We start from the raw sequence: 14575 nt of genomic DNA on the forward strand, positions 1-14575 counted from the left end.
ACAATAATAATGGCTAGACATTAATCACACATTAATGGTCTGAAAATAAGTAGTTGGATACATATTTTTTTAACTGAACAATGTTAACTGTAACAATCATTAATACAAATTTAACTGTAACAATCAATAAAAACTTTGTTTTCCTATAACTATATAAGTATTTCCATAAATTAAGTAATTAACTTGAATTTACAATATTCAATTTTGCATTTCGAAATCAATACCACTATACCACCTCAATATTGTAGAGATTAATACTTGGAATTTATATTCTGACTAAGGCACGAATGGTGACCTTTTCGCGATAATACATTTTTTTTTTTTTTGCTTTGACAAGAAATCTTTACCGTATTTCTTAATTGATAATCTTTTATTCAATCTAGTACGATATCCATTATTTTTTCGCAGCGGTGTTAATGCATTAGGTGCGATATTTAATGTTCAAAAGATGAGCTCTTAAAAGATGTATTACGTAAATACCTACTTAATGAATATGAAATCAGACCAGTCTTACAAACCACCATTAAAACTTGGATTTTATATGAATTACTACGTTGTAAATCTTATTAAATTCTTAATAACTTTTTAAACTTGTAAATAAAATTATTAGTGTATTGACTTTTATAATATCTACTATTCACGTTGATGTTTGTGTTGCTGATTTTCTATTATAAAATTGGTGTTTTTTAATTAAAAACAATCGTCATTAATATAATAATAACTAGATGCACATGGTGTATGATTTTACCATGGTTCTTACATATACCTTGCATATACCAATATTTGCGGTATGATGTGGTTATGATCCATTTTTTATTTTACATTAAATGTTCGTCTTGAAATTGACCTTTATTATCTATCTAAAAATTTTAAGTGTATATTTGACAGGTTGTTTGTCACTATACACTATCTATCAAAGTAATCTACTATATAAAAATAAGTCGGGTTTTCCTTCCTGACGCTACAACTCCAGAACGCACGAACCGATTTCCACGGCTTTGCACTCGTTGGAAAGGTCTCGGGCTCCGTGAGGTTTATAACAAGGAAAAGGTGTCTCTGGTGCGAAACGGACTTCGCCAGGTTTGCTAGTTATTAACTATTAACGATTCATATTTTATGCCAACTGTCTATTGTCCAACTGTTGTCTTTCACGGTATATTATTGTATATAAATTACGTAAAAGTCGTTTTCAACGTTCCAACATGTAATGATTAACAGTGTGTTATACCTAACCCCAAACCGGGGTGCTACATTTCCGCTGAGAGAGTGGTGTTATGCTACTGCTACGTTCCGTTTAGAAAGCTTCTACATACCCGCAACGTTCCCGCGCAGGGAATTGTCGCGTCCTTGCCACGTTCCGATAAGGAACCTCATACGCTGCTACATACCGCTTAAGACCCATCTTCAGTAGTACTACGACATTGCTACGATTGCCGCTGAGGAAATCCTTCTACGTCTTGCTTGCTTCGGCTCCTTAATTCCTGTTGAAGGAATTCAGCGACCAACCCTAAAGACACCCTGCCGCCTAGCCTTCGCAACGAGACGCGCACTCCATCTTACGTCCACCTATATCAGTAAGAGCCCTACCGGAGGGTTTGGACCTAGGCACACCACGACCCTTATTGTTACTGATATTTGTATTTTATTTTATTAAATAACTAAATTAATTGCCGACTGTATGGTGAGTATCTAGTTCTTATTATTATTTTTTTGTTTCCACCTCACCTACAACGCCACATAGTATATACAATAAAAATGAATAGCCAAATATGTTGCTAAGTGTAAAACTCAAACCTCGGCACGCAGCGTATCGGCTCGACCAATTCAGATAATATTCATGTTCCAATTCGTTTAACGAACCGATAAAAGGCGAAAGAGCATTACAACGTCTGCCAGGTGGGTAGTTTGAAATAATGAATATTGAGACTACTCTGCATGTCTCTCATTCCATTTATTTTTGTTTTCGAATATTCATTGTTTTATTACCTTACCCTGTTTATCATTATTATATTATCACTTAACCTGTCTAACTTTATAGTTGTCGGTTAAATGTGCAATACCTATCGCAGATATTTTAGGTGTTGTTATCATTATGATTATTCTTTCGTTGTTTAACAAAATCTGCTATGAAATTATGAAAATATTAAGTCACTTTTAGTTTAGAATAATAAAATCTACTGTAAATATTTTAGTATTTACTGTATGCTCTTAAAAATTGTATTATTCCATTTTTTTTATTTGGATATCAATACTAACCGTAAGTAATTTCGAAGATACAATCTATCTTACGAACAATACTTCACTGTGAAATGGTGACGAACTATCACTTTTTTTTTTTTAAGATCGCGTATTTAAGTGCATGAATTCGCAATATGGGCATCACCCAAAATATAAACATTTTATACGAGCATCACCCGTATCACATCACTACAGGCATCACCTGTATTGTAATTATATTACGACTACCAGGCATCATTTGGTATAAAATTACAAAGTACACACGGGCGTCACCCGATTTTTGTTTTTGCACTACCAGGCATCATCATCATCTGGTATAACATTACAAAATACACACGGGCGTCACCCGATTTTTGTTTTTGTACCACCAGGCATCATCTGGTATAACATTATAAAATACACACGGGCGTCACCCGATTTTTCTTGACCACCAGGCATTATCTGGTAACACAGTACAAATTACGTACACGGGCGTTACCCTTTTTAAAGTGAAACTTTTATTACATTTCGTTCGAACAGTTTCACTTTTACCGTGGTTTCATAAAACCACACAACATTTTTTTTTTGTCAGGCTTCATCTTGTAACATTATAGCTTAACAACAACAACTTTAGAAATCCCTTGTCGTGGTCCACATCACCATCGAAACACATACATCAACTTACATGAACTTCCATAATGTTACTATATTAGCCTGTCCAGGAAACTTACGTTCCTTGCATGATACCATTAATTAATTCTTTATGCAATAATGAATAATCTTAAATAATACTCATGCAACTTCACATCGAGTAATTAAATAAGATATAAGTGGGTATTTGGTATAATTATATTTTTGTAACCAGACAAATCTATTCTGAGCTGATAGGGAATCGAACCTTCTTAGCTCATTTAATCATGTTTAACCAATCCTTTAAGCAGGTTTTTACATATCAGTATCAATAAATTTATATGTAAACAAATGTCCCAAAATAATAATCTACAGCCTCGACTAAACAAAATATCACATTTAGTCTCGCATAACGCAGTTACAGTCCTATGCATGAATACGTGAGTACATATACTGGACGACGCTAGCTGTATACCCGTACACTGTACAGTGTATTTATCAAACAGGCACCATACGCTCGAGCAATAAAGACAGCCCGCGTATGCATTGGTATCAGTGTAGTTATGTATACGAGAAACAATTGACAACACCTAATTTATCCTTCTGGCTACAATTATTTAAGAGGTTTTGCTAAATCTTTATGTAAACGAAACCTTCGTTTTCTACGGCGCGGAGGCCGGAGGCCTCTCGAAAGGCACGCACATGTTATTTATCTACTTTGTGCGGATATTTTTTTTTTGTAAGCGGCACAAAATATCATAATGAAAATAGGTATGTGTGTATATTATTATTAACTTTAATATTCCCTTCGATGTAACTCGACTGTGGATATAATTAGTTCAATAGTTATCACAGCACACCTATTTCCTCCCTTTTTTTTTTGTTTTGTAATTTTTTTTTTTTTTTATTACCAAAAAAAAAATTACTTACATTTATTCCCGATTTACCTCGTCGCCAAAAATGTAGTGTATGTCCTTCCCTATTATCGGCTCTTAGACGCACACGACCTCTCACTCCGACCGCCTGCAGCCAACTGAGCTGTGCGAGCGGTGTCCCCGTTGCACGTGCGCAAGAGATGACATAATACTTCCCTCTCTTTCACTCACATACACTACAGTTGCTCTTTTTAATTATGTCAGATTTACAATTTTACAAATTACATATGTAATATCATAAATCATAATATATTATCATAATATGCCAGACATAGAAATCTAAATAACAAGACACTAGAAGTCGTTAGCGTGCGTGACCTTGTCGCCACTCAGGTGATTTGCACATCACCAGTGCATTCGTCACTGTTCAGTTGCTCTGGAGACGTATGAGTGTATACATGGTGTGTTTCAGCAATTCCCATTGCGGAAATTCTTCCACAAGTTGTAATTATACTTATAAAGGAATAATGTTTCATCGGAAAATATTTTTTTTTAGAAATAATGCCGTTTTTCCTTAAAATTATAGAATATTTACAAGTATTACGAGTGTCACCATAGTAATCGAAATAACAATGAATGACACAGTCGACCATTCTTATTATCACGTTTGTTCGTATTGGAGCAAAAAGTCTCATATACTTAGGGATGTTATTCTAAAATAAACCGTAAATTCGTGCGTTAGGATACATATTCAAAAGCTTAATTTAATAGATAAGTTAGTTTTCACTAAAATCAAGCTGTCCAATAAAAGGCATAGTTTACTTGTGTGTACTGTTTAGCTTTCGGTTTGAATGTGTTGATTTTGGCGACAGCGGTTTTCATACGAATTATGACATTATAGCACTTCTATGTGTCTTGTTATTTAGATTTCTATGATGCCAGAGAACTGTCCTGTGGTTTTTACGCGACAACCCTCCATGGGTTTTTATCTTCCATATATTCCTTAATACTGTAATAGGCTCTCTGGACAAGTACATGTTTTATTTAAGTTTTAAATTTAGAACTACTAAACTCTTTATCGTCATCTACAAGGTTACAGAAATGTAGAGACAAGGACATTCCAACTTTATCGTAATTAAAGTATTAATTGTAATTGTATTTTTCCCTACTTGATGTATAACTTCAATTCTAGGCTCCAATTGGCAAATATGATATTATGGCTTTTTATTGAAGCGATATATGAATAAATAACGTTTTAATTTGTTTTAAGAACTCTGCCCACTATACGGTATCATACAATGATCGTAAAAAGAAGGTGCCAGGCGAAACATAAAATAAAAATATATATAAATTAAATATATGTATAAATATATAAATTTTTATATTGAAAAATGTTTCGATAAGCACTGTCACGAGGCATATAGGTATCGTGTTGCTTTCCGATCCTGGTCATGGTCCGGGTCCTGGTTCCGATCATGGTCCTATAACGGTCATAGTACGATACGTTGAAGTGGATAGAATCCATAATCCTACATTTTTCAATATATCTTACTCACAAGAATTTACTTAGGTACTTACTATTTCATGTACGTATGTCGTATATGTGCTATCTACAAACTAAGTCTACAAATATATTTCAAACAACAGTCCTAGTATGAGTTTTTAAGTGAATTTTAATACATTAGTTCCTCTGTTGTTTAATTCACGCTCCGATGACCATGTATGCAAAGTCTAATTAAATTTTGTTTAGCTTCTCTCAAATGAATTACACATGACCGCAATGTTATCGACAATAATATTTCTCGTTATAATACATAAAGCAGTTAATCAAGAGGATAATAGTGAAAAATTGATAGAAAATTTACAAAAAGAATGGCACGTTTCTAGCCTAAACGATCCAGAATTCAATGAGGATGTTTGTCAATCTGTAGAACCCGTAAAGTTAAAGAAACAAAAAGATGCAGGTAAAATTGAATTTGTTTCTAGCGATCCCATACCGTCCAACGTAAGTGAGTTAATTCAGTTTAAATGTGAAATTGACAAGAAAATTGAAGAGCGTATAGCACAGAAGAAAATGTCAACAACTACCGCGCGAATGCCACAGATAATCAATTTAAAAAACGAAAACTTGGCTATGGAATCTGCGTCAACAACCAAAATGGACAAAGGAGGGCAAAAGGATGCTCGTCGGAATGATTACCAGTTCAGTTCTGTGGAGTATTATGATGAGTTACCAGATTTTGATGAGTCTCAGTGTCCAGGGGATGTAGAGATGGTGGTCCTGGAGTTGGATGAGCTGAGGAGCTATGATCTGGAGTGCGAGATGATTAGTGAGTGGCGAAGCTTGGATTAAGTGGTTTGAAACTTTTTAGAAATATAGATTTGTAGTAGCTAACTAGGAGTTTTATTTCATTTACGGCAAGAGAGAAGGAAACATTTTAGTTGATTGATCAATGATCAGGAACCCTATTTTAGTACTTCTTCCTAACATAACATTATATCAATCTATGTAAGCGTTTAAGGTTGGTTACACTTCCTGCGATATTTAATTAACAGCACATTATTTTTTTTTCTGGTCGTACAGTGACATCTAACGAAATTTTTGTACTAAAGTACTTTGAAAAGGGCGCTGCGGCCGTTGTCATGGGCGTCGCGTCGTAGGGCACAATTTCTTCTGGGTGTGTTAGTTTTCAAACAGATGGCTCTTTTTACAATTTTGGTTTACAACTCTGTGCAGACTTTCTTCTACCTATTTCATTTTAGATCTTGTAGATGGCGTTTGGATGAATTTGAAAAGTTGGTTATAGATGTCGCTTATGTATTTCATTATATCATCATATTTTGAAGAAATTACAAATTTTATTACCTTTTTTTATAAACTCAATTATGTAGAGTAGTAGTCTGAGCACATATGTATCCTAGAAGTGGACAAAGTTTAATTTATGGCAATTTTTCGTAAATTCTCTTTCTCCTACCATCAGTATCAAGATAAAAATTAAAGCACCAGAAAAAATCAAACTCAAACATTTATTTATTCCAATAGACTTCTTTTGAAGAAGAACTTTCGAATCGTCTTTACATATTTTAACATTTACCGCCGATTCGGAAAGCAGTATCTATGGAGAAGAACCGGCAAGAAACTCAATAGTTGTTTTTAACTCAAGAAAAATTTATCTCAACTCGTAATTTTAAAAAGACTTGTCGATAAAAACAACAGGTTAATAATAGCTATTAGTAACGTAGTCTCAATCGATGGTACAATAAAAATAGATTTTATATTCGATAAAAATATGCGTGCAGTATTTATATAGAAATGCTGAAAAATGTGTTTGTATTACAGCTCATCTCTGACCAGTGACATTCGAAAAATACTTCTTGTATCCAAAATAATTTATCCACAATCCATACTCATATTATAAAAGCGAATGTCTGTCTGTCAACACTGATTACCATGGAATTTGCGAAGAAAATAATTGAGAACCAAGATTAAAATATAGTCTACTTCTTCAAAAAATTCACCCGGAAAAAGTTGAATTTTTTGGATTGGAGTTGTGAGTTTTTTGCCCGTAGTTTTGGCATGGCTAGTTAAATATGTTTACAGTACATCAGTTCATTAATAAAATATTTATCATTGGAAATAACGTGGATTGGAGAATAGCTAATAAGGACGTATTTGTGTCGCGAGTATGTGAAACCTTTTAAAAGTAGGTTGACTCAACCAACCTTGAACTGTTACGTGTAACCTGACATTGTTACACGTTCCCTGGGGATGGATCCTACTAATATTATAAATGCGAAAGTTCGATGTATGTGTATGTATGTTTGTTACTCTTTCACACAAATACTACTGAATCGATTACAATGAAATTTGGTGTGCATGTTGCTGAAAATCCTGTATAAGACATAGGCTACTTTTTATCCCGCAGGAACGAGAACTAATATGCGGGCGAAGCCGCGGTTGGAAATCTAGTCTATTTATAATTGGGGAATGTGTTTTGTCTATTCATCTGTAGATGTTTTGATAGCCCAGCTAATTTTTCTGTGGGAGCGATGAAAGTACGAACATTTGTCTGTAGAGTGTAGAGTTAAGTAATGAAATGGACACTTAAATATTTAGCCATTTTAGTAAATAAATTATGTTTCATACATACTCTAGATGTTCATCTATTTTTAGATCTTTGCGGAGTGAATTTACTTGGATATTGATGTGAGGTAATATAGATTGAAATGGAGAAAAAATAGGCTTCTTTTGGTCATAAAGCTATCGGTAAAGGTCATATAGCCTATCGTGAATGGGATAAATAGGGGATTTTTATAGGGAACACCTGTCTTAAGATAACGTGCAATGTATAAGGAGCTAATATAAAATGGACTATATAGGACTAATCCTGGGCCATGTTATCAACAGTTCTTAGTTTCTAATTGAGCAAAGCATATATATATAGATAAACATTCCTGTTTGTAATACGCTAATATTTTACATTTAACGTTTTATGTAATTAAATATTATATGTATTCATATACAGAATAAAACAATAATTTTCATCCTCTATTATGAGTTGATATTGGTCTATTACACAAGAAAAGAAATATTATTAAACTTCGCAATTTAAACAAGCAACATTCAAATCTTTTGAAGCGTAAATAATTTTAAATTTCTCTTATTTTACAGATTAATTCGCGGTATACCTGCATGTTTTTATAAAAACATCATTAATTGATTATCATCTTATTACCTACTACCAAACTGTTGTTAAAAACTAAGTAATAGAAAATTACAGAAGTAATATCAGTAGTTAAACTAATTACTAAATATGCCTCAATTTAGTATTTATAACATAAATTTCCTCAAATGAAACCGCGCGGTTAGTTGTCAGTTTTCAGCGTGTTCAATCAATCTAAAAACCTGTAAAATGCTATAAATTTTAAAAACCTATCCCGCCAAAGTTTTGTACAGAATTTTATATTAAATAAAAATACCAATTCCTTGATGAGAAGCCTTGCTCGCTGCCAACTCTAAATTGATTTAGTGCTTTTATACATTCCGAAAGATTTTATGTAAGAAATGCTTTTAGTAATAAATAATAACTTATCCAAGATTTAAAATTAGTTTCATAAAATGTCAACATGTTTTGCATGTTGTGAACATAAATAGCCGGTTTCACAAGTTCTGGATATGTCCAGTTTATATGTTATATCAGTTAAAATTATGAAAATATGCTTTAAAAAGTGGTATGTTTCTATTTCATTTAAAAATGATTTTATCACTTTAAAATAGCAGTCGTTATACATTATACAGATATGTATCACTACATAGTATAAAACAAAGTCGCTTTCTCTGTCCCTATGTCCCTTTGTATGCTTTAAATCTTTAAAACTACGCAACGGATTTTGATGCGGTTTTCTTGAATAGATAGAGTGATTCAAGAGGAAGGGTTTAGTATTTAATTTATTAGGTGTTAGACAAAGCGGGCGAAGCCGCGGGCGGTAAGCTAGTTTGATATAAATAGTGTTTGATCTTCGTGTGTAAGATAATAAAAATATGAACATCTCTATGAAAGGAATGTTCTAATAAAAGATACGTTTCAATAGTGCTGTTCAAACAAAATTTAACAGTAAGAATTACTGACTTTTACGTGTGATACATATATAGATAAAATGTTTCACATAAGAAGATAATGCGCTCTGCTTCAGGAAAATCCTTTTATTTGACTCTACCGAAAATCGATCCTATGACCTGAGACTGTAAGAGCTATCTATTGAACCAAAGATTACCCTAATGACCACGAAATTTGATTATCAACACCTTGTTAGAAAATTATTAATGACTAGCTGTGCCACACGATTTCACCCGTATTGCTCCGCTTCTCTTGGTCTTACCGTCATGATATATAGCCTCTATCTAACACCGAAATAATTTTTCAAATCGGACCAGTAGTTCCTGAGATTAGCGCGTTCAAACAAACAAACAAAAAAATTCTTCAGCTTTATAATATTAGTATAGATTAGTAATGATAATAAATACAGTCCCATACCCCAGCGGTGCTAAAGCCAAAACTAGCATTAGGCATTCAGACGCAATCTTGTAAGTGGCATAGATACACGTATAATGTAAGGAAGGTATTAGGAAGCCATATTAGCGAGGCGATGTAAAATCAAGGTTTATCGGCCGCCGGCTGATCGATACGTATAAAACGGGCCTATTGGCGATAAAAATTTAATTGTTAACTGGTATTTAAAAATTTAAATATGATTTAAATGTCTATTGTTTCACGAGAACTGTGGGAGGTTTTTGTATCAACTTTTGTACATGAATTGATGATATTTTGGCGACCGACACATTGTATCTTTGTATTTATGCATATGGGACTAAAAATTAAACTTTATATTGTAACAGAAAGATTTAAGAGCCTAGTAAACAAACAGAAAAAACTCTTGTATTTTTTCTTGGTCAATAATAATTGGTGTTCACTATTTTATAAAGAGGCTTATCAGAGACTTATCAGTTCGTAAAATTTATTTTAATAAGAGTCGATAACTGCTCAATTTATTTTGAAATCTCTGGAAACTAAATAAACTCCCTTATTAAAGCCGACCGCCTCCTTGGTGGTTGACGCGTGAGCGTAGAACCGAGGGTCCTGGGTTCGATTCCCTGTGGAGACAAAGAAAAAAAAATGTCTCGGTGTGGCATGACACAGAAGGCTGATCACCTACTTGTATCTAAAGAAAATCGATCAGTGAAACAGATGTATGCATAATGCATCTGCCCCTTACCCCACTTCGGGACATGGGACTTCACTTTCTTATGAAAGCCGAATCCAAGTAAGATAGGCAAAAGGCAAGTTTAATCTAAGTTTTAATTATCTCCAAGTCCCATTATTCTCAAAACACACTAGTCTAGTTAAAAGTTAATTAAAGATTCATTTTACTTCATGCCTTTGTGCTTTTTAATTCACAAAAAACGTTTTAATGGATATGAATTGTTATCGCAACAAAAACTAACAGACAATGTATTCATTCCCACTCATAATACGATCATATTTCTGTCTCGTTCTTTTTCAAAAATAGGACGATGAATGCAGTTTACGAATGGTGTGTTTAAAACCCTTTTGTCCAATTTATTTGACACTTCTGCTCTATTGTGAGGTCCTAGTATTTTGCCTGGATATCACGTGACTGGGAAAACAAAAAAAAAGGTTTATTATAAGCATCTCTCGTTTTGTTATTTTTAGGTAGCTTCAGGCTGCGGCTTCGGTCGAATGATCTTCGAAAGACTTCGTGTTGTAATTATGCATTTGCCATTTGGTCATAAATCATAATTTACCTGACTTTCACCTTCCGGATAATATTATTTAAATAACAAATGAGGGTTTTATTTCTCGAGCTTGTTTAAATTTGAATATCATCTTAATACTTAATCTAAACTCAACAAGTAAAGTGTTGCCTAAATGAATTTTCAAATGTAAATTGGACGAAGCAAGCAACTGGAAAAAAGTGTGAAAATGTTTTCTAGTCCTCATTTCTATTAATATTTAACGTTGAAATTTAAATTTTAGACGAAAATGCGACACTTAAGACGCAAAACCGCGAATTTTAAGTCCCTTGTGGTCCATATTCATACTTGCAGACATGCGGCTACAAAAGGCATTATGACGTCATGACATAGCAACCCCTGTCAGCCCCGTCCGTGTGGAATCGGTAAACTTCCTTTCGCTCTCTGATTTCCTGGTACTTTAGCTACAAAACACGTGACTTGACTGATCGAAGTTTGCGCCCCGTCCGCGCGTCGCGCGCATCTTTTCAACGGGATCGTCATCCCGCCAAAACGTTTTCAATTTGGCAACTTTGTTTTCAAGTTTTTTTATTAGGTTAAATAATACATTCTTTATTAAACAGTATAATAAATACATTATATTATGTACTAGAGGTCCGCCCCGGCTTCGCCCGTGGTACATATTTCGCAATAAAAGGTAGCCTATGTTCTTTCTCGGGTATCAAAATATCTCCATACCAAATTTCATGCAAATTGGTTCAGTAGTTTAGGCGTGATTGAGTAACAGACAGACAGACAGAGTTACTTTCGCATTTATAATATTATAGTATGGATTTCATTTATAAAGTTTATCTATAGGTACCTAATTAATTTTATAAAGAGGAAACGTTTGTGAGATTGCTGTGGGTAATCCCTGGATCTACTGAACTATTTCTGTCTGAATACTTTGACCATCAGAAAGTCTATCATTTGTATCAAGTGTGATAATAGGCCCGAGTTGACCCGGGATTTTATCCCGGGTCAACTCGGGCAACACAAGCGAATATTCATAATAAAGTTATTTCTTTTTTTAATAAAGTGTAATTTTCAGATGTTGATTGTTTAAAATTTAACTGTTTTTTTTTATTAAATCCGTACGTATATATTATCAATTAATAAAGACTAGCTTTCCGCCTGCGGCTTCGCCCGCATTTTCAAAAAAAACCCCGCATAGTTCCCGTTCCCGTGGGATTTCCGGGATAAAACCTAGCCTATGTCACTCAGAAATGATGTAGCTTTCCAACAGTGAAAGAATTTTTCAAATCTGCCAAGTAGTTTCGGAGCCTATTCAATTCATACAAACAAACAAACAAACAAAAAATCAAACCTTTCCTCTTTATAATATTTGTATAGATGTATAGATAACACGAAGGTTCTATATCAAAATAAAACAAAGACAATAAAATAACGCCGAAAAGAGGAAATAATAAAGTCGGCTATAAAAATGGCCCAAAAAGCAAAAGGACGCTTAAAATTATCGTCAATTTTTTTTAAATAAAAGAAAATATATTTATTTTTCATAAACACCACGATTTTACATGAAGGCTCTATTGCGAACTCTTGCTAAACTATGCGTTCTTAGTATATCCGCGACTGGTTACACGTGTCACACTCCCCCACACAAGGCTCAACTCTCACATACATAATATCGTTTTTATCTTATTACTAGCCGCTCCGCGCGGTTTCACCCCCGTGGCTCCTCTCCTGTTGGTCGTAGCGTGATGGTATATAGCCTATAGCCTTCCTCGATAAATGAGCTATCTAACACCGAAAGAATTTTTCAAATCGGACCAGTAGTTCCCGAGATTAGTGCGTTCAAACAAACAAACAAACAAACTCTTCAGCTTTATAATATTAGTATAGATTTTGTGAATCTAGCTCTCTATAGAATCGTCTGTAGTTCATAGGATAATATTAAACATATTTTTAAGGCTAAAAAGGACATTGTTTTTTACTTTTCAGATTTGATTTTAACTACATATTATATTTGTTTTGTTTCTGGTATAAATTTGTTTAGTAAACCTTACTTTAATTATTGTTGATAAACTTTGACACCTGTATTACATAATAACACCTTAAAGTTTCAGATTGAAGGAATTTGTTACAATCGCAAAATTCTCTGAATTTCAGCGAAATCTACTAAGGGCTACAATGTATTACGCTTAAATTATTACCGAGGCCTGCGATGTTTTCCCCGTAGACCTTACACTAACGATGAGTTTCAGTTACCTCGTTGCCGGATTTCACGATGACATTTGTCACAATATAACTCGCATGTCAAGGGCGCCCAGTCGTTATAAAAAATATAAACTTGCTCCAAATCTGTGGTTTTAATTTGACGTCTACCGTACCGAGTCAACTTGCGACTCGCTGACCTACCACAAAACATGGCCAATGAAGAGTCAATTCGTTGTAGCATGACCTAAAAAATATAAAAAGTGTATTCCAATTTTAAAACTCTTATTTTGTTGTCATCGGAACAGTCGAATAAAAATTCGAAGGTTTTTTTCACACAGATAACATAGAGCGCTAACATTCTCCAGTCATTCCGAAAAATGTTTTACTTTTGTCTAGAAGAAATATTTTTTTTTATAAGCCAAATAGTGCTTTATAGTATAATAGTAAAGTAATATAATAGTGCTTGTCTTGAATAAAATGTCTCTACATTTGATTCTAGAGCGTTAGTTCTTTCAAGTTGTTCTGTGTTTCCGACGAGTTGATAAATTCCTTAAAAACAGCTGTGCAAGCTAAGGTTACAACTTATAACATCTTCCTGTCTCTGTATTCCTGTTACATTAACTTCGGTTTCATCCTGCAATATTCCCACGGGGTTTTTATTCCAAAAAAATCGGTTAGTCCTGTCTGCCACATGCATGCAACCGGTTTGGCTTGTGCGCCTACTTCCTGCCGTATTCTGTGATCCTAGTACTCGGGGTATGACTTACACGTGACGTCATTTTAACACATCGCAGCATGGCGCGTACAAGCGTGACGGTTTCCTTATTATTGTGCCGTGAAATGTGGTGTTTTTAAACGTTAACTTATGTTTGTGGCACTGACAAAAGTTTGTAGAAAACTAAAAAGCCGAAGTATTTTTACTAAAAGTAATAAACTGTATAGTTACCTACCTAAGTTTTATTAAAACGTATAAAAGCTTTATTGAAATTCTATCACCATTTAAATGCTAGACAAATAAAAAAGCTTTTTACTTTTATTAACATAAAAGTCCATAAAAAGATCTCTATTATACAGGTAGGTTATATAATATTGGCCGACCAACAACATTTGAAGACATTTTTGAAAGTCCAAGCGAAGATAAATCCAACACACCAAAATTTTATAGTCATCGGTGGTACTTCTCTAATAAGATGTTCTGATATTTACAGATCAAACTTAAAAATTATTTGTAGAAAAATTTGTAAAATAGAAAAGGATCAAAACTTGTTGTCAGTTCATTTAAACTACATAAAACAGGCCTTTGAAGAATATTAAAATCTATTAAAACTTCTCCTATAAGATGATAACCTATCTTACCTATTTT

At 33.7% G+C, this 14575-nt stretch overlaps 1 protein-coding gene across 1 annotated transcript; it reads left to right on the forward strand.

Moving 5' to 3' along the window:
- Nucleotides 1–5502: 5502 nt before the first annotated feature.
- On the forward strand, nucleotides 5503–6075 carry LOC149489332 (uncharacterized). Its single transcript, XM_089714925.1, has one exon. The coding sequence runs from the start codon at nucleotides 5503–5505 to the stop codon at nucleotides 6073–6075; it is 573 nt and encodes a 190-aa protein (XP_089571051.1).
- Nucleotides 6076–14575: the final 8500 nt, after the last annotated feature.

Source organism: Colias philodice, chromosome 3, assembly GCF_061535455.1.
Source record: "Colias philodice isolate Cphi_HAF_F1 chromosome 3, ilColPhil1 Martin Lab GWU primary, whole genome shotgun sequence".
Taxonomy (NCBI): Eukaryota; Metazoa; Arthropoda; class Insecta; order Lepidoptera; family Pieridae; genus Colias; species Colias philodice.